The 21,838-nt window shown below is 35.0% G+C and overlaps 3 protein-coding genes across 3 annotated transcripts; 1 reads left to right on the top strand and 2 right to left on the bottom strand.

The window, feature by feature from the left end:
- Positions 1 to 15,260: 15,260 nt before the first annotated feature.
- On the bottom strand, positions 15,261 to 15,895 carry A1O9_12743 (uncharacterized protein; the record flags this gene model as incomplete). Its single annotated transcript, XM_013398376.1, has 2 exons — positions 15,261 to 15,416; positions 15,483 to 15,895. Coding segments are annotated over 2 exons (501 nt in total), but the record flags the coding sequence as incomplete, so codon positions are not given.
- Positions 15,896 to 16,791: 896 nt separating this feature from the next.
- Positions 16,792 to 17,982, bottom strand: A1O9_12742 (uncharacterized protein; the record flags this gene model as incomplete). The annotated part of the gene is made up of 1 exon (XM_013398375.1): positions 16,792 to 17,982. The coding sequence occupies one exon, from the start codon at positions 17,980 to 17,982 to the stop codon at positions 16,792 to 16,794; it is 1,191 nt and encodes a 396-aa protein (XP_013253829.1).
- A 1,808-nt stretch (positions 17,983 to 19,790) lies between these two features.
- A1O9_12741 (uncharacterized protein) lies at positions 19,791 to 21,670 on the top strand (the record flags this gene model as incomplete). The annotated part of the gene is made up of 3 exons (XM_013398374.1): positions 19,791 to 20,451; positions 20,521 to 20,794; positions 20,902 to 21,670. The coding sequence occupies 3 exons, from the start codon at positions 19,791 to 19,793 to the stop codon at positions 21,668 to 21,670; spliced, it is 1,704 nt and encodes a 567-aa protein (XP_013253828.1).
- Between the last annotated feature and the right edge of the window lie 168 nt (positions 21,671 to 21,838).

Raw genomic sequence — 21,838 nt, 5'->3', positions numbered from 1 at the left:
TTATAGATTATCTTCTACGTAAGGGCCCTTCTTAGTCTCTAGAATTTCTCTTAGTAAAATATTTTCTTTTTAAATATAATAGAGAGGATATCGATCTCGATAGCGGTATCGAAGTTTAGCGTAGTATTTACTAATTAATACGTCTTACTAAAGGAAAGAAGATAGTTATTAACCTTAATATTATTAACTCGTACTTTAGGAAGTCCTCTACGCTTATTACTATAGTTATTATTAATAGTAGCTAGCGTAATCTCGCTAATATTACGACTCGACTTATACCTACTTAGACGAATAGTAGTATAGTCGCTAATACTACTTATAGAGTACTCTAGTTTAAGTTTAAAGGTATAATTATTAAAGTAAGTTACTAAGCTAATCTACTACTTAAGAAGATATAAAAGATCTATAAATTCTCTATTAATAACTTCTATTAGGAAAAGCTTAAATAGAAGGATTCTAATATAAAATAGCCTACTAGAGAAATACTTTCTATCGCTTAGTACTTTAAGCGTAAATATACTACTACTCTATAATTTCCTAATCTTCTATTAGTTAAAATAACGAAGAGAAATATTAAGTATTCTATAGAGTTCCTTTATATTTAGAACGACTAGCGCTATAATACTAAGTTAAATAAGATCTAGACTACTAATATAATTAAGCTTACTATTTTTCCTTCTACTACTCGACTTAAGGCTATTAACGAGGGTAAATCTTAACTTAACTAGAAGAATAACTAATACCTTAAGAACTATAGTCTTAAGATTAGTTCTTAGTATACTTAAATTAATACTCGTATTCTTCCTCTACTAAGTATTAAATTCGGTAATAGAATCGAGTAACCTAGAACTAAAGGCCGTCGAGATCTTAAGAGTAAAACTTTTCTCGCTAGTAATTCTACTAAACTTATAGTATAGGGTATTAAAGATTTTTCTAGTCGAACTAAGCTTAATAAGATATAAATCGATAAGTTTACCTTAAACTTTATACGAGCTTATCGTAATTATTCTAGTAGAGTAGTTAACTTACCTCTCTATATTCGTATATTATTAGTCGATACTAGTTAAGGCGTTAAGATCCTTTATTAAGAGATAGATAATAAGTTCTAATATCGTTCTTAATTACTTATCTTTCTAGTTTAGGATAAGTAGTCCTTTTACTATCTTCGAATTAAAAAATCTTATAATTATCGATTTAGTATCGTTTTATAAGTTATATAGATTTAATAAGTATTAAAAGGTAATCCTTAATACTACTTGAATATACTTATAAAGGTTAATACTAAACTCGACGGTACTACTTCTTAAGTTCTACCTTATAATATAAGTAGCTTTAAGGCCTTTAGTATTCTAATAATATTAATTAGTATCGATATTTCTTACGTATCGCCTAGTAGTTAATAAGCGTCTATAGCTATACTTATTATATCTTTTAATTACTTTAATAGTCGTTATAATATAGTATATTAAACTAATAGTTATCGAGTCGAGATAATTTCTTTAGCTAACTAGTATAATATACTTAAACTACTTATAACTTAATAAATAAGTTAGGTTAGCGATAGAAAGCTTCCTTAGTAGGTCTACTATCTTCGTAATAGTATTTCTAAGGGCTAGTTTACTTATATTTTCTATTAAGAGGTTCCTAAGATTAAAACGGTCCTAAGTAGAATTACTAAAGATAAGTAGAATAGTAAGATTATAGTTATTATCGTATTAAAGTACTATTATATTCGAGCTTTTCCTATTAGTAAGAATACCTCTAATTAAAAAGGTAATTCTCTTCCTAGCTATCTTATTAAGCGAGATATTATAATACTTAATAAGTTCGACTTTTATTTCTATTCGTATATTATTCTTTAGAATACTTCTCGACCTATCTATTATACTATTCTTTATAATAATATTAATTATCGTTCTAAAATAATTTAGAATATAATCTATAAGTACTATTATTAATATATACGATCTACTACTTTCGTTTCTCTTTATTCTACTATATACTATATATATATTACTTTTAATCGTACTAAAGTATATAAAGATATTATATTATCTTAAGGCCCTTAAATAGGTCTCGGTTTTAAGTAGAGTTAGGCTAGAAGTCGATCTTCGGAGCCTAGCGACTTAGAAGTAAAGCTATTAATACTTCTCTTTAATACTAATCTATTATAATTACTTCGAAAGTATTACTAGCTTTACGGCGAGAATAGCTAACTTTAGGTACGACTAGATATAACTAAACTAAACTAAATAAATACGTAATACTAAGGTAATAGATAAAGGAAGTAAAGTATTAACTTTAATTAAATTCTATCGTTCCTTATTTTATCTTCTTTCCTTAATTATAGTTAATAACTATAATTACCTACGTAGTTAAAATTAATTATTCTATTCTTTCTTTTAAAAACGCGTTAAGCTTATCTATAGTTAAGATTACGCTAGTTTATAATTATCTACTACCCTCTTAAGCTTTATATCTACTCTCTCGGCTACCCTAATCCTATATTCGACTCTTTACTATTCTATACCCTATAGTCGTTATAGAACTACCTTTAAACCGTAAAATATATACGACTTATAAACTTAGAAAAGCTAAAGTCGAGCGAGTAATATTAGAATATACCTATAAGGAATATATTAAGGCTTACGAGGAGCGGATTAAAGGAGAAGGCCTAATAGGAACGATAAAAGATAAACTCTTTACTATAGCCTATAGTATTAAATAGATAGTCGGTAGAATTAAATAGAGTAAAGGTTTTAAGAGGTTTAGAAAATAGTAGAATAAAAAGCGACCGAGAATAACGCTAGCTACCTATCTATTATAAATAGAAAATCGTTATTACTTAATATTTTAGTATAATCTCGAAATATATAAGCGTAATCTAAATACTTAGCTTAAAGTTATAAGAAATATAAGATATACGAAAATTAATATTATAGCTAAGATACTTATAGTAGAATTAAAAGAAAAGCTCTTACTTACCGTCGTCGCTATAAATCTAATACTACTACCTATATATTCGATCGATAATTATAGAAGAGCTTAAATTTAAAAGATATTATTTAAGAAGATATATAATATATAGATAGAGCTATATAACGACTTTTTAATTAAATATAAGGCTAGAAAGCTCTTTATAGAACTAGCTAGTTATCTATATTATTCGTCTAGAGACGATAGCCTAATTTAGGATTTAGAAAATTTTAAGCTATAGTAGAAATAGTTTCGTCTAGAAACTAGTCTACCTACGTTCGAATTAGAAGAATACTATCGTTACTATAAAGGAAAGTATTTATTTAATACGGAATTTTAGCGCTATAAGAAAGAAGAGCGTATAAAAGCGAAGAATAGAGATAAAGCTATATATAAGTAAATAGTAGAGACGATAAGGTAATTATTCGCCTAGTAAAACGACCGAGAATAAGTAGAATAGTAAAAGTATAGTTATTATTATATCGAAGCGCTATTATATTCGAAGCTCTTCTATTAACGAAGATATACCTAACGATAGATAGTCTTAATAGATAGATAATACTAGTTAAGTATTTATAAAAGCTAATATAGTAAGTAAGATTCTTCCTCCCTTTAATTTCCGTCTTTACTATAATAGAAGCTAGTATTAGGTACGACTAGAGATAATAAAACCTAAAGAGTACGACGTATCTAGGTATAGCTAGAAATAATAAAGTACGATCTATATAGGTACGACTAGAAATAATAAATCCTAGAGAAAGTACGATATATCTAGGTACGACTAAAGATAATAAAATCTAGAGAGAGTACGACGTATCTAGGTACGACTAGAAATAATAAAACCTAAAAAGAGTACGGCGTATCTAGGTATAGCTAGAGATAATAAAATCTAGAAAGAGTACGACGTATCTAGGTATAGCTAGAAATAATAAAGTCTAGGTATAGCTAGAGATAATAAAGTTTAGGTACGACTAGAGATAATAAATCCTCGAGAGAGTACGACGTATCTAGGTATAGCTAGAGATAATAAAGTACGACGTATCTAGGTACGACTAGAGATAGAGAAAGTACGGCGTATCTAGATATAGCTAGAGATAATAAAGTCTAGGTACGACTAAAGATAATAAAGTCTAGGTACGACTAGAGATAATTAAATCTAGAGAGAGTACGACGTATCTAGGTATAGCTAGAGATAATAAAACTTAGAGAGATATAGTACGTATAGGTATACTAGCTATTAAACTTAAAACGATAGAATAGAAGGGTAATAGAGGATTTACTATATAGACTATAGGAGTATAGGGAAAATATCGATTATATATAGGAGTATAGGAAAAATATCGATTATAGTATACTTATAGAGTAGAAAATAGTTACTATAAGAGCTTAGTTATAATATATAAGCGTAGAGAAAACTATCCTTACTATACGATAGCCCTAGGCTCCCTAGGCTCCTATAGTAAATTAAGTTACGCTAGGCTACGGGCTAAAATATCGATATCGGCGACCTTATCTATAATCTAGTTCGTAATCCTATCCCCTCCTTCCGTCTATATTATCCTTAACGTACTTAAGGTAGTTACTCCTCTTCCGTTATAATCCTTACTCCTTCTTTCCTATAGCTAACTATATCGCCCCTAAGCGTTAAGAAGAGCTATTAATCCTCTAAATCTATATATAACTAGAACGCGCGTCGCCTTAAAATTACGAACGCTATATCTTCCGATCCTAAAAACGCCGCTATAGTTACCTATATCGAGTATATTAACTATAACGTTACCTATTACTATAATTAAGAGTAATTAGTAAAATACTTTAAGTATTTTCGGTACTTAAGAAACTATAATAGTACCTTCTTCGTAGAGGAATTCCGAAAAGTTAGAGAGTAAAAGAAATAGTTAGTCTTAAAGTTCCGCGCTAAGCGACGCGAGATCGCTCGGCTTCGTAAGGTTCTAGCGGAGTTAGAAGAGCGCGATATCGATATCTAGGACTCTCTAGCTAAGCTAGAAGACTAGTTTAACTATATACTTCGTCGAGAGATAGAGGTATTAAATATTTTCGAGTTCGTAGAAGCGTCCGCTAGTATTAATTATAAGTTAGTTCTAGTCGAGCTCGGGTTTATTTTTAATAGTTAATTTATAATCGATTTAGTAGATTAGAAATAAGTTCTAGGTTCTTCTAATAATACTAGATAACTAGTTTTAGATTAAGGTTTATTCCTAGTTCCTAAGTATTTTCCTTTTCTAGGTATCCTAACTATTTAATTAGGTATTTTATTTAGTTATCTTTTTACTTATACTAGAGTATAGTTTCTATATTATAATAGAGTTCTTAAGTTTCTTTATCGATATATATCGATTCTAGTCTAGCTTCGTCTAGTACCTTTTCTAGTAGTAACTTATAGAATACTAGATATATATTTAGTCCTTCTAGTAAGTATAGCTTATAAGAGACTAGTCCTAGTATTCTCTTAATTCGGTATAGCCTAATTTTTATATAATTTAGTTTTTTATTTAGTCTCTACGTTTTTATATTTTTTATATTAATATAAACTATTTCCTCTTCCTAGAAGTCTAGTCTCTTAGATCTTTTCTTATTTACTATTTTCGTAGTTATTTTTAATATTTTATCTAATTTTATCTTTAGTAGAAAGTATAACTTATATAAGTCTTCGACTTTTATCCTTACCTTTTCTACTATAGATCTATTATCTAGTAGTTCTTTCTTAAAATTTAGGTATCTTTCGTAATTTACGAAGAACGGCGATATTCTAGTTACTAATACGTTATTATTAAAAGCGAATTAAGCTATTAGTAGTAATTCGACTTAATTCTTTTATTAGTAATTTATATAGTATCGTAGGTACTATTCTATCGTTTAATTCGTTCTTTTCGTTTATCTATCTATCTATAGATAATATAATATTAATATTTTATATTTAATTCCTAATAGGTCGGTTAATAATTACTAAAACTATAAACTAAATAGTTTATTTCTATTCGTAATAATAACCTCTAGTATTTCGTATTATACGAATACCGTTCTTATAACTACGTATACTAGTTCTTCTACTATTAATACTTCTTTATATAGTAGTAGGTAATTATATTTTATTAGTATATCGTTTATTATAAGTATACTATTATATATCGTATTCGTTATAAGTTCCCTTAACGATAGTAGCTTAACTATAAAGTCTATCGCTATTCTTAACTATACTTTATCTATATTTTCCGCTAATTATAATAAGCTATATAGTTTATATCTTAAGTATTTAGCTTTATAGTATATATCGTAATTTCTAACGTATTCCTTAACGTCTTTTCTTAGCTCTACCTAAGTAAAATCTCGTATTACTAATTCGATTATTTTATTAATACCTAAGTATTCTACGCTTTTATTATTATACTTTACTCGTATAATTTTCTACTTTTATTCTATTATTAATTCTATTTCTAATATTATAAGTATTCTTATTTTTATTCTTCTATATATTAGGTAATTTTCTCTTTTCTCTAGGAGCGTCGCTAGCTTCGATTCTAGTCCTTTTATATAGTTTATTCTTCGACTAAAGGCGTCGACTATAATATTTTCTATTCCTCGAATATATATAATTTTAAAATCGTAAGAGACTAGAGTTTCGATCTATTTAACTTATCTTTTATTAAGTTCTTTAGTTATCGTTTAATATATTAGATTCTTATAGTCTAAGTATATTTATACTAGGTATTTAGCTCCTTCTAAGTATACTCTCTATATCTTTAGATATTCTATTACTACGAGTAGTTCCTTATTATAGATATCGTAATTTACTTCGAGTCTACTTAACTTCCTTAAATAATATACTATTAGATAAAGCTTTTCTTATTTATTTCTTTACTTAAGATAGCCTTCTATTACTTTATCTAAAGCGTCTATTTCTATAATTACTTCCTTTTCTAGGTCGAAAATATATAAGATTAGTATAGACGTTATTCGTCGCTTTAGCTCTTTAAAGGCGTTCTTATATTTTTTCCTAAAATTAAAGATTATTTTCTTCTTAATTAAGTTAGTAACTAGTACTACGATTTTCGAAAAGTTCTTAATAAACTTTTAATAATAGTTAATTAATCTATAGAACGCTTATACTTCCTTAACTATCGTTAGTTCTAGCTATTTATTAATAGCTCGAACCTTTTCTTAGTTTAGTACGAGTCCTTTCGAAGATATAATATAGTCTAGGAATTTAATACTATTCTTATAGAATTCGTATTTAGATAGTTTAAGTAGAATCTTATTTTTCTTTAACTTTTCTATTACTTTCTTTATATACTCTATATATTTCTTATAGATTTTTAAAAAGATTAAGATATCGTTAAGGTAGATAATAATAAATATATTTAAATATTTTTCTAAAGTATTATTTATAAATTCTTAGAACGTTAATAGTATATTAGTAAGTTCGAAAGGTATAACTAGAAATTTATAGACTTTCTATTTAGTTTAGAATATCGTTTTCTATTCTTCTTCGTTAGCTATTCTAATTAGGTAATAGACGTTTCTAGTATTTAACGCGATAAACTATACGATACCTAAAAGGCGATTCTATAGCTTATTCTATCGGAGAATAGAATAATAGTTCTTAATAGTTTTATTATTAAGTAGTCTATAGTCGATATATAGTCGTAGAAATCTATTCTTCTTTATTACGAAGAATATACTATAGAATATAGATCTATACTTTTCTACCTTCGATTAACTTCTTCTAACTAAGCTCTTTACTTCTAGTTTTTCGATATAATTTTTTAGGAAGTCTTCTTCTTTCTTAGAAAATAATTTTAACTATTCCTTATAGTTAAGTACTTCTCTTTCTTTTATAAATATTCTATAATTTTAAGGCTAGTATTCTAGAAGTACTACTTTATCTTCTTTTTCTATAAATAGTTCTTTATATTTTATATATTTCGGGAGTAGTTCTTTAATATTAGTCTAAGCTAATATTCTACCTTTTAATTATACCTATATCGCTTTTATAAAGGAAACCTTTAAAAATAATTAGTCTTTTATTTTCGTTTCGTAACTATAATTCGAAAATTCGAGCTTTCTTATTTTTTAGTTTATTTAGGAGTTATATTTTTCTAGCTATTCTATTTTTAATATAGCGTTATATTTTATCGCTATTATATCTAGGATTATTCTTTCTTAATAGATTTCTATTAGTAGTTCGACTTATTATAGTTCTTTTCTTATTTACTCGTTCTTAAACTCTATTAGTAATCTATCTACTATCGTAAGTCGATATAGTTCTATCTTTATCTTTATATATTTCTTTAATCTTTATACTACGTAGTATAAAATATAATTTTCGTTTACTTCGAAGTCTATTATAAGTCGTATTAAAAAGTACTATAGAACGGCCGTAAGGACTATATATTTCGCTTTACTTCTATTTAACTTATATAGCGTTTAAGACTTTTACCGTAGATAACCTAGCCTTAATAAGTTATTCGCTTATCGTTTTTTAAGTATATATATAGTTCTAATTCTACTATATAAATATATTCGTCGTATTTATCTATCGATCGATACGTTATCTTACTAATTAGAATCCGAAGTTAATTAGGACTTATATTCTATAGGTATTAGTATATCTTAAAGTACTATTAATAGCTCCTTACTACGTAGCTAAAGTAATCGAATAGATACGTCGAGTTTATTCGTCTATCGATATAAAGTATATTTTCTTTTTTATCTTCTTATATTATATATAAGTCTCGTATAGTTAGAACTTCTATTTTCTAGATCTTCTTTACGTCTTCTTAGTCGAGATTTACTATAATCTATTTATAAGTTAGCTTCTATATATATATATATATAGCTAGCGCTTAATTATATCTATAGTTCTAGTAGAATAATATATTAATTTCGTTCTATTATTCTTATAGTTTTATTCTAGGATCGTAATAGATATAGAGATATCTTTCGGTCTCGCTAGTATATTTCGTATATTCGCTATATTTCTAGTATTTTATTATAATCTTAATCTAATTTCTCGTAATCCTAGCTATATAATATTTTTCTTCTTCTTCTAACGATACGCCGAAATCTTCGTCCGATTCTTTAGCGTTTATCTCCTCCTATTCTTCTTTTCTTTCGTTAAGGAATACTAATCGTACTTATATTCTTTCGATTATTTATACTAGCGAGTTATATCGTACTACTTTACTTCCTACTATATCGTATAAATAGTAAGAAGCTACTACTAGATATTCTAAGTCGTAGTATTCGTTTAGACTAACTAGCCTTCGAGTTAATTATCTTAGTCTACTAGAATAGAATATTAATTTTTTAATATCGTCTTTAATACTTACCTAGTAGTAGTTAGTAATAAATACTATAAGATAATATTTCGATACTACTACCTTACTTTCTTCTCTTCTTAATATAACGTTATCGAGGTAGGTATATATTATTCTTTATAGCCTTATCTTCTCGTATTTATTTAATTACTATCGTAATTCTTCTAATTAGTTATCGTTCTCTTCTTTTATAAATAGAAAAGGAAATACGTAGCCTACGTAGTTATATATATAGCTATTTTCTTTATCTTCGTATTTATTCTAGGTATATTTATAGATTATTACGTAGATTTTTTCTTTCTTCGGTTATCCTAGGAGATTATATTATATCCCGGAGTTTTCCGCTAGTTCTACTACCTAGTAGTAGATTTAAATAATTATTAAGTCGAATTTATTTAGTAAAATCTTATTCGCGAGTCCTTTTTCTATTATAGATATATTATAATAAGGCGGTAGTAGCGTTATCGTTCTAAAACTAAATAGTTCTTACCTAAGCTAAACTAGCTATTCTTTCGTATAGATTACTTCTTTATCGAGTCCTTTAAAGGTTATAAAGTAAGCTTCTTCGTTATACGTATTATACGTATATTTAGCTTATAGAGAGTATTTCTAGTCGTTATATTTCTAGATCTATATATATTTTTATTTTCTTCTAGGAGTAGCGCCTAGGTTATATCGATATAGAATTTCTCCTTTCCTTCTATTCTAGAAGTATATATAGAATTTCGTAGAGTTCTTATATTATCGTAATATCTTATCTATCGATATTTATTCGTCTTCTTCTCGCTAGATTCTTAGTTAATATAGTTTTCTATCTTTAGTATATATATAGATATATCTATATTATTAATATTCTCGAACTTAATATTTATAGATTAACGTCGTTCTAAATATTTTTTACGTTATTCTTCTATCTAATACTATAACTTCGTTAACTATCTTCTAGAATCTTATTCTAATTATCGTATAGTTATCTATATTTATAAGTATTATTTTCTTTCCGAAATCGACTATTATTATAGCTAAAATTTCCTAAATCTTCTATTTCTATTTCTAAGGTTTTATACTTCTTCTATCTTTATATAGAAACTACTATTTTTTAGTCTTTAAAGTTAAATAGAATTAATAGTCGTCTTCGTAATAGAAGTACTATAATTCTTAAGCGTATCTTATAGTATTTCTCTTCGTATTATATATTACTTCGCTCTACTATTCTTTCTTTAGAAGTTCGTCGAACTTTTCTTTCTTCTAAGTCTTATACTTAGATTTTTTAGGCTTCTTAGTCTAATATCTTAACTAGAATTCTTCTTCTAATTACTTAATATTTAATTTATTTAATCCTCGAGGATTATTCGATTCTTAGTAGTTCTTCTATACTATTTTACTCTTACTCTCGATAGGTCTTTAGGTTTCTTTAATAGTATTAACCTTTTTCGCTATTAAGCCGTCTATACTATCGCTCTATATATTTATTATAGATAGTCCTCGAGCGCTCTTTTTCTCTAGATAATCGCGTATATAGTATTTAAACTTACTATATTCGTAGTATAAGTTTTCCTTTCTTTATTTTTCTTTTTCTCGATTTCGTCCTTCTATAGTCTTTCGCTCTATATTTCGGCTTCTATCTAGGCTTATTCGTCGAGTATTATAACGTTCTATAGCGTCGAGGTCTATAGAGTTCTCGTAGTCTCGTAGGCGTTTCGTATTAACTTAAAGAGAATATCGATATCCTCGATACCCTCGTCTTTCTAAGCTTCTTCCTTAATTATTTTATATACGTAGTTCGTATAGTTAATTATTAAGTTTAATAGCCTTATCTACTATATCTTTATATATTTCTAGGCGTTCTATTATTTCCTTTCTAACTTCCTTCTTTAATCTATTATAGAATATATCCTTAAAGATATTATTATCTATATACTCTAGTTTCTTTACTAGTTTCTTAAATTCCGAATAATAATTAGCTATAGATTCTATTTATTTAAGGATATAGATAGTACGAGAGGCTACTATAGTCTTATTAATCGTACTATAAATCTATTTAATTATTATTTCGAACTATATAAAGTTCTTAAAGTATATTCTAGTTTTATCGTCGGAGCTAGAAGACTCGAGGTAGTCGTTCTATACTAGTTTAAACTAATAGAACGCTACTTCTTTAAGGTATATTACTATAAATATAACCTTATCTTCTACTCTAGTATACTTAGTTAGATTAAGCTTAAAGGTAGTCTTAAGTTATATAATAAAGTATTCTAGCTTCTCTCTATTTCTATAGAATAGTTCTACCTTAATACTATTCCGAGATATATTAGTAAGTCCTAGTACGTTAACTATATCTATATCTAAGTCTTCGTTAGAACTACTATCTTAAACGATATTAGTCTTTAAGGAATTATTTAAGGCTATAAGTAGACGTACGCTAGATAGTAGGAATTTAATTCGAGATAATCCTACGTTAGATATCTAATATTAATTAAGTAGTAGTTAAAGTATTATAATTCGAGCTATAAGTAGTTCTAACTAAGGTAGGGTTCCTTAATAGAGTAGGTACTAGAGTATCGACTAAAATAATAAAGGAAATTTACTTCTCGTCGGACTATATTCTAAATATAGGTATAGGATTACTAACGAAGTTAACTACGAACTATACTATCTAGGTAAAGGAGCGTATATATATAATACTTAAAGTACCGCTCTAGTGTATTACTATATTATTCTAATATACTAATATATTAATGTACTCCCGGTTACGTAATATAGCCTCGTTCTCTATCGACTAACCTTCCTTAAGCTGTTCCTCGGAACGTAGGGCGCCTATCCCGGCGACCTTATCTATAACCTAGTCCGTAATAACTACGTATAAGCGGCGCTTAGTCTATAATAGTTATTCTCCTCGCTTACGCCCTAGGTAATAATATTTATATCGTCGACGAAGCCGAATCCTAGAATATTATTATTCTATATTTATAGTATTTCTAGTAGTTCTAAGATATAGAATAGAAAGAAGAGCGACGATAAGGAGGAGCCTTATAGAATACCTATATTTATCTAGATCTAGTTACTTATATACTTCGTGTACGCGATTCGCGTACGCCTCCCCTAGAAGAAGTCTACTACGATATTAACTAGCTAGTCCGGAAGTCCCTTTATATATAGTATTCCTAGTAACTTCTCGTAGAGTATATATTAGAGCGGATGCTATAGCCCCTAGCGATTAAGCTAAAAAGACGTAGAGTATCGATACTTCGTGTCGATATCTCTAGTAATCCACTATATATACGTACTCCTTAGTATTCCGTGACAACTATCCCCCCCCTTAGGCTATACTCGTCCCTAAGTACTAAGGACTTTTTACGTAACGATAGGCTTCTTTTAGGTAGCCCCTACCTTAAGACTCGTTTATAGTTAGTCTCTAACTTAGGAGTCGTATATATATAGTACCGCCTTAAGCCCTATAAAAAACTTAAGTGCTTTAAACGAGACTCGAACCCTCGCTAGTTACGTACACTAACTCCGCGCACGGATATCGTATATAAATCGTAGCCTAGTCCTAGAGTACTCTCGTACGAAGTATCGATATAATTGTTAGAGCGGATGCCATAGCCCCTAGCGATTAAGCTAAAAAGACGTGGAGTATCGACACTTCGTGTCGATATCTCTGGCAATCCACTATATATACGTACTCCTTGGCATCCCGTGACAGTATATTATCGAATATCCCTACGATATCTAGGCTAAGTATCGATATAATAGCGCTAGATCGCGCCTTCTACGTAGTCTTAATATATACTATTAATAAGCTAATCGTACTTATTATCGACCTATTCTATCTCGCTCCTATCTAGTTCTATAGTAGGAGCCTATTGTTACGGACTAGATTATAGATAAGGTCGCCGGGATAGGCGCCCTACGTTCTAGGGAATAGTTTAAGGAAAGTTAGCCGATGGAGAACGAGGCTGCATTACGTGACTAGGGAATATATTACTATATTATTATATTGGAATAATGTAATAATGCACTAAAGCAGCACTTTAAGCATTAACGTAATCCATAAGCTAGTAGAACATATAAGCTAGTGGAACACTAATCCACTACTACTACTCTTCCTACTTACTCTATTAACTACAACGACGCTAAATCGCACCTAATTCGCTATTAAGCTATTATATTTAATGCTTAATACGTCCTAAAGATGTGCCCTATCGTACTACACCGTCTATAACGCCGCTAAGCGCCCGTAACGCGAATAATAATAGTATCCTCGTCCTCCTCGTCGGACTCGTCTACGTACTCTTAACGTATATCGCTCGTACTAAGTAGCTTACTATTCTTAATATACTTTCTACTAGTCGTCTTCCTCTTCTTCCTTATATAAGCTCCTCTAGCTCCGTAATTCGCTCCTATACTAGCTAGAACGCGTAAATAGCGTACTTAGTAGCCTTAGCTATCTATACGACGGCTAGTTTAGTTAGACTAGGAGTTAGAATAGTCTTTCGCTTAAGCGATTTCCTAAGAGTACGAGCGTACTTCTAAATCTACTTAACTATCCGCGGCGTCTCCGAATCTTTACCCTACTCGAGCTCCTAACTCGACGGAAGTAAGAGAGGCGGCGTAGGCGTACGAAATACTAGCCTTAATTAATCGAGTATAACGCTTAGATCGTACGATCCTAAGTCGGCTACTCGAAAGCCTACTCTCGCGTTATACTCCGTAAACGCCTCGGAGCGAGCCGCTATATATAGGCGTAGGAAGTCGTTCTTATCGACGTAGTATTAATTTAGGCGTATTAGCTCCTTAATTCGCCTTCTATACGCTCGCTTAAACGACGAGAAGTACGCTATATTAAGCGGCTAGAATAAGTAGAAAGTATATAGCGGTATAAAAAGCGCGATAATATCGTACTTCGTATAATAGTTATTAAATTCGGGCGTATTATAGCTATAGTAGCTATCTAGAATAAGTAATCGGTATTTACCTCGCCTCGAGCGCCTAGTAGACGGCTCGAAAACCTCTTAAAGTTACTATAAGCCTATCTTATCGTTCGTCTACTTCGTCTCGCTAACGACGAGCTTCTAGTTAGTATACTCGTTATTTTAAAGCTCTTAGAACTACTACTCCTAGTAGACCTTACTAGCGAAGATAATTAATAAATCTAATATTCTCTTATCTACTATAATCGTTTCGATTATCGTCGTCTACGTATAATTATTAGGCTAAGTAATAATAGGCCGACTATATCGCTTAGAGCTAGTTATAACTCGAGCTATAGAGATTACTCTTATCTAGAAGCTCGTCTTATTAAAGTTCTAAATATTATCGTCTACTACTCTATATTTAGCGATAACGTTTCGTACTAAATTAAACTATATCTAGATAACGCTAGGGTCTTTATAGAGAGCTCGCTACGAGTCCTTCTTCCTAAGGTAATCTAAACGTAATTCGGAGCGTCGACGGACGAAGTTCGTAGCCTAATTAATACCGATAGTAAACGGCGTTATTAGTATACTACGAACGCGCTTAGTAAGTAGTATATTCGCTTTTCTACTAACGTCGCCTATTCTAGATATATATCTACGTAAATTTATATCTAATATCTATCGTACTAGGACCTCTTCTTCCTACTAAGTAAGCTTTCGAGTCCTAGTAGGCGTACTACGCTAGGGAGCGCCGCCCCTAAGTCGACGCGTTAATATTACGTATAGGATATCGTACGCGCGCGCTACGGCCCTAATACTAGCGATTTTACCCTCTTATATAGCTTTAATGGCTATAGTAAGCCTCCCTTCTTGTTTTAAATGAATAGAGCTTATGGTGGTGGAGATATTAATGGTAATGGATGGGTTAATGGGTGGTGGTGGATTAGTGTTCCACTTACTTATGTGTTCCACTAGCTTGTGGATTACGTTATTGTTGAAATGGCTAAGAATTTTCAGTCCACTTTTTCAGATGATTGAGTCTAGTTGCAAAATTGTTCCGGAGAAACTCGAGACAAACAAAGATCAGGCAGGCCATCAACGTAACGTGAAGGCAATCTGAGTCATCGGAGCATTCCTCCTCAATAGCTGGATCGCTTTATTGTACTGCTGGATGGCGAAGTGACTCAATGAAGCAGTCGAGGCGCCAGAATCAAGAATTCCCTTTGGAATGAGAGCGTTGGGTCTAGACTTCAGTTGGCTGTCTCTGCGGTAATGTCCATAGACAGCGCTTAGACTTGAGAGAGCGTGCTGTAGAACGGGCTCGGTCACACGCCGTTGAAGCATTGGAGTCCAGAAATCGGAATCAAAGACGCCAAATATTTCTGGCACAGCTTCGCTTCGGAGATAGTCGAAGCTTCGACGTTCCCATGGCCCAAGTAGGGAACTGGTGGCCAAAAGTGTGTCGCTCAAGATACCGGAGCAAGCTTCGCTTTTGTGTCGCCTGCACGTCCCCTGGACCTGTGAATGCTCCGATGTCGCTAGATTTGAGCGACTATAGCCCTCGCATTTTCTTCCAGTAGAGGTACAATTTTTGCATTGAGGTTTTTGCTCATCGCATTTAACCCTGCGAATCCTGTAATCATTAAGCGCGTTTCCAATAATCAGGAGATTGTGGCCTTACTTGCACACCGAGCATCCTGTTCGAACCCTAGGTGCACTCGCCTGAGGCCTATACTGTTTCGCAATGGGTGTCGGTGCTTTGTTTCTCGGCCGCTTTACTAAGTATACACATGCAAAGGTGAGGGAAGGGTGTCAGACGAAGTGACGAATCAATTGCCCAAGCCTGAGAGTGTGTCTTACAGGGTTTAATTGGAAGTTTTTTGTGGGAGGTAGCATCCCCTCGCATACTGCGGATGTATGCATGGAGTTCGAGCGCTTGGCACGAACACGCATATCGCAAGGCGAACCTTACTGATATAACTAGCCGTTGATATTTAAGAAAGAAAAAGAGCCAACATTCTCGTTTCGGCGTTCGAAGCAAGAAAGAAGGCTGCTCCCCCTCATCCCCCGCAGCCCCTCCAATTTAGGCTGAGGCGGCCTCGGGCTGGATAACTTCAACAAAGAGGGAAGCTGATGGCTCCAGCTGGCTCCCGATAAATTCCGTCATAAATTGATTAAGTAGCTTGAGAGGCTTCAATGGGGCCGAGGGGCCGCTATTCGCATCTTTACTGTTCATCGTACTTGGTGGCTTACGAAGCAGACTACTAAAGTTAATGGGTAGCTACCTAGGTAGTTCAGCACACCGCTTGACAATGGCACCACTGATTTCAAGTATTGTAGTTTTTGCCGATGAGACTCAAATCAAAAAGCTTTATCATAATGAATTGAGGATGCATGAAGACACAAGTTCTCAGCAACATGAAGGAACCCAGAAGAGCGTAAGCCAGTTCATGGTTGTAAACACCAGACCATGAGCCAAAGTACGTTCCCCTATCAAAGCCTAAGTATTAAAAATCCTGTCGCTAGTCACAATTCATTCCTAGGTTTGGAGTTGGCTCTTATGCATTGAGCGCAGTCTTTGCACGCAAAGCCTCCTGTGGAGCTGCCATGTCCGTCTGGCCTGGTGAAGGTTCCACACCTTCCACGGTATCATCCCAGAGGTGCGCAACATATTCCTCCTTGTCAATATCTCGATAGAGGCAATAGAAGACGACAGCGAGAACAAATCCCACAATCGAGGGCCCCGCAAATGCCCAAGTCAGATATGGGTCACGAATGATTCCTGCAGTTGCCAGAGAAATCGCTGCAGCAATAGCCGTCATCAAAAGATTGATAGCTAAAACCAAACCTTCCATATTTGGAGGTGATCGTGAGTACGCAACGCTATAAGCGGTGACATTGCAAAAGATTTCTGACATCGCCGAGACAGCAGTCGGAATAGCTGTCCACCAAATCGTGAGAGGAGATACCAGGGCCTCACCATTCTCGTTGACACACGTGGATGCACGATTTCCACAGGGTGATGTCCGATAGATGTAATATTGAATGATAGCCCATCCCGAGGAACCGATTGCAGCGAACATGAATCCACATGTGATACGTGATATTAGCCCCCATCTTATACGAAATCGTCTCAATGTAGGATAGATGATGTGGTTCATGATGGGCAAAGCACATATGATGGACAATGAGTTGATATTGTTGACCACGTCATTAGGAACTCCGTTGGTCGTCATCGAATTGCTTTGAGCATTCACAGCAGCGCCGAGGCCTGCAGAGTTGATCACGTTTATCGAAAAGAAGAGAAAGATTCCACATGCCTGAAATGTACGGCGAACATCCTCGACAAATCTGTCGTTCCAATCGACCTTGCGGGTGTCCCCAGCAAGCGCAAGACTGGTTGGTGTGGCTGCATTAAGACCATTGCGTCGGAATATGCCAATGGGTCCATTCTTTTTCAACGCAATGAAGAGAACCCTGAAGATGTTGCCTAAATCACTTCCCCCCGGGGGCTGCTTCTTGAGATTTTTGTTCGCGATCCACAATACCAGGGGCAAGAACAGGTAGAGGACTCCAGGAAGCGTGAAGGCCGCCCAAAATCCAACAAGTTTCGCCAGATAAGCAGTGGGAACTCCCGTGAAGCCTCCGATGTTGAGGAGAAGATAGAACCACAACATGATTGAGTCATTTGTCGCCTCGGGATCTGCAATGACTCTCTCGCCACTTTTTATCCGTCTTAATAATGGCATGCCGGAGTGGGTTTTGGTCGAGGATTGTTGGATTGATGTTAGGCTTGAAAGTCGCTGTCATTTGTTAATCTTCTCGCTACTTGTCAACTAGCGAGGAAACGGGAATACCTGATCCAATTGCAAGAAGATAAACACTGAGATAAAATGGTCCTTCTGCATGGCCTGCTCTGAGTACCGATGGAATACCGGCGATAATCATGACAATATGGGCGATCAGCATTATGACAACTCCAAAACAAATCGTCTTGAAGCGATCAAATTTCGCATCTGCAGCCCATCCAGCGAAGAGTGGCAGACCGTAACCAAGGAACGCAAACGACGATATAACAGCGGATGCAACGACAGAGCCTTTGCCCAAGGCGCCTACATTCTGTTGAGTACTTTGGGCGGTACACCTGATCTAGATTGAAAGGTATCATGTCAGAAGACTTGAATTTAAAATGGCCTCTGTCATAACTTACCCACCTCCACCCACTGGCAACGGCTTGTTGACGAAGTTTGCGAACACTTGTCTACAGCCAAAATAGGATCCTCGCTCCGCAAATTCAACAATACAAAGCAGATAAGCTGTGTATGGAAGAGGAATGGCCACTCTTTTGAGGGTCTTTAATTCGTCTTCGGTCGGCAATAGATTTCCATCGTCATCATAAGCTCGTTCTGTTTGGCAACAATTGAATCCGACATCTCAGTAACATTGGTAGCACTCTTAGTATCAGTCATCTTAGACACACTGATGGAAATTCCTTTGCGGGAGGATTTGCACTTTTGAGAGGCGCAGAGAATGATTGAGTATTGGACCGAGAGATGTAAACCCTAGCCTCCTGTGGAACCATTGCTATATAGATCGCGTGGTTGGCTGTGTGGTCGTTATCTGCGCTTGCCTTATTCGACGTGCTACCTTCCAGACTGAAGCTCGCCTGTGTGAATGATAAGAAGGCTATCCGCGGCAGAAGTTTCTCCTGACAGTTGCGCTTCCCGGGCCAATGCGACTGTCACAGACGGTAGTTGATGTCGTTTCTGGCAATCGGGCTGCCAGGTTGCGGGCTCTGTGGGACCCTTGCTTTGTAGACGAGCAGACCAATAAAGAATACCGCTAGAGCGGTCATTCTAAAAGTTGTCCTTATCTATTCAGAAAATCGGACGACGAAGCAGTCAGCCACTTCGGAAATGCGGGAAGAACATCTACACAAAGATTAAATAGCTTCATCATGGCCTGTGGATGAGAAGAGGGAGCTTAAAACTATTCCCAAAAGAAAGAGTCGGCTGACTAGTGTAGAAAATGCCCAATTCTGGAGCGACCCCGGTCTACTACTATCGCCTTACGAGCCTTGCCGAGACAATGGGGTGCATGATAGTGCGCAGAACGGCACCCTTGCCATGTGCCGAGTGGATAGCAGTATTCTTATCAACATATTTGTGATTCTGAGATCACTGTCATGAGTAGATGGGCTAGGACTCGCACAATCTCGAAGATAGCGCTTCCCATTGAACTACCTTTTGTCGGCCTGATGATACCAAAATTTCCTTGAGTGCGGGAAGAAACCCGATGTGATTTTAATATTCAATCTCTTATGAAGAAGGAGAACCTAATTTGGCAAGCAAACATACCTAGCGTGATGCCCCTGCACGGCTAGCTTGATATCTTGCCGAGGATGTTGTCGAACTTACGGACATCAAAGGGGTCTGGAAACAGCTGTTGCCTGAATCAAATTGCAGAGAGGAGTGTACTCTAAAAGAAACGTGCGCTCAAGAGTCTGTGGTTAAGATCAAGTGTTTCTTCTTACATCTATTGGTTTACCTCTGTCGCCATGTTCTTCCTACCAGTTGTGCTTCTTCTTACCAGAACTGTGAATGCTTTCCAACCATGCTCGATTTTTGGTCCAGGATTTCCTGCCCCTCACAACCTATCTGTTTCTCCTATATTCAAATCAGCTTCTGATAACTTCACCTCTCTCATCAAGTCCGTCATTTCGTCGAGAAAATCAAGATATGGCCAATTTGACTCGAATACAACGACCTTTTCTCTCCAGGTTTTCTCGACAAGTACCGATACGCCTCTCTACGAGTTTCACCACACAGCACCAGGACTTGAGTACTCCGGTACTGGCGTTCGAGAGGTCGATTCAGATTCCATATATCGAATAGGAAGCGTTACGAAGCTGCTTACTGTATACTCATTTCTCAATGCTGCTGGAGATGCCAATTTTCATTACCCTGTCACACGATGGGTGCCTGAGCTTCGAGCGGCAGCAAGCTCCAATAACAGTACAAAATACCCGGTAGAGTATGTGGCCTGGGATGATGTGACTCTGGGTCAATTGGCGGCGCAAATGGCCGGCATAGGACGCGATGGCTCTCTCCAGGGGGAAATCACACAGGAAACATTGAATTGGACTGGATACGGCTTCCCACTACTAGAAAGCTCCTCGATTCCAACGTGTGCAGCTGTTACACTATGCAACAGAACAGGTAAGGTTCAATTGCCTCGGCTATCTCACTTGCGATTGATATAGCTAACAAACACTATACAAATCACAGAATTTTTCGCAATCTTCACTGGCAGACCACCGGTCTATCTTCCGTCAACGACGCCGGTTTACTCGAATGTTGCTTTCCAGATTCTTGCCTACGCTCTGGAGGAGATTGTGGGTCAGGCTTTTCCAGAGATTATTGAGCAGACCATGCGAAAGGATCTAGGTCTGATGAGGACGGCACTCTCCATTCCTACTAACGACACATTCACCGCGAATGGTGTTATTCCACTCGGTCTTGCCAATAGTCGCTGGGCTTTTGATGGAGGAGATGAAAATCCGTGAGTATTGCCCTGATCATTTTGGTCCTCCCAGTTGGCCTGACAGAGGAACCCACCAGTGCCGGAACTGCGTGCTCTGCGGGCAATGAGTTATCGTCCATTGGTAGAGCGATCCTTCGCTCCACTCTACTTCCCCCAGAATTGACATTGCGTTGGATGAAGCCAGTGGGTGCGCGGACTGCAGACCCTAATCTGTTGGCTGGGGCTGGTTTCGAGATTCTCACATTCACTGATCCTAGCACTAAACAAATCACCGACTTATACACCAAGTCCGACAATTTAGGAATTTACAGCTCTCTTCTGATTCTTTCGCCCGATTACGATTTTGGCTTCACCATTATGGCAGCTGGATTAAACAACTTGGATACGGCACAAGCAGTTGGACAACTTCTTGTCGACCAATTTGTTCCAGCCGTAGTCAATGCTGCACGAGCTGAGGCAGATTCAAACTATGCGGGAACTTATATCAGTTCAAACCGTGCCTTGAACTCGAGCATAAGGTTGTCGACCATACCATCACAACTCGGACTATCCATTTCTTCCTGGATCAGCAATGGGACTGACATGCTCGCCGTTTCTGCAGAGTTAGTCCTCAGATCACCTGGATCCCCAGTCAATGTCACGCTATACCCATCAAATCTCAAGTCTCAAGCTTCAGATGGGGGTTATAAGCGCGAATTTAGAGCCATATTTGAGGATCCAACTGTAGAAAATCCAGGAGGGTTATTCACAAACAAGTGTCAAAGCTGGGTATTCATGGAGGAGATCGTTTATGGGCGGCTTGCACTGGACGAGTTTGTGTTCACAGTCGAAAAGGGTGGATCTGCAAAGAGTCTTGTCTCTAGTGCGTTAAGGGAGGTCCTGAGTAGGCAGTAAGGTGCAAGAATATCACTATAATCATGCCGACTAAACATTCAGACGATCATTTGAAATCCTGCCTCGTAGAGGAGCTAATCAATTCTTTGTATGCGCAAAGTCTGAATCCCATCATTCAGTTTAAATGCTCTTAAAAGAAACTCTCCGGAGGGCGATTGAACATCCCTC

The sequence above is a fragment of the Exophiala aquamarina genome, assembly GCF_000709125.1.
Source record: "Exophiala aquamarina CBS 119918 chromosome Unknown aczIA-supercont1.26, whole genome shotgun sequence".
Classification (NCBI taxonomy): Eukaryota; Fungi; Ascomycota; class Eurotiomycetes; order Chaetothyriales; family Herpotrichiellaceae; genus Exophiala; species Exophiala aquamarina.
Note: the sequence above shows the minus strand (reverse complement) of the source record. Positions and strands in the feature narration are given on the sequence as shown.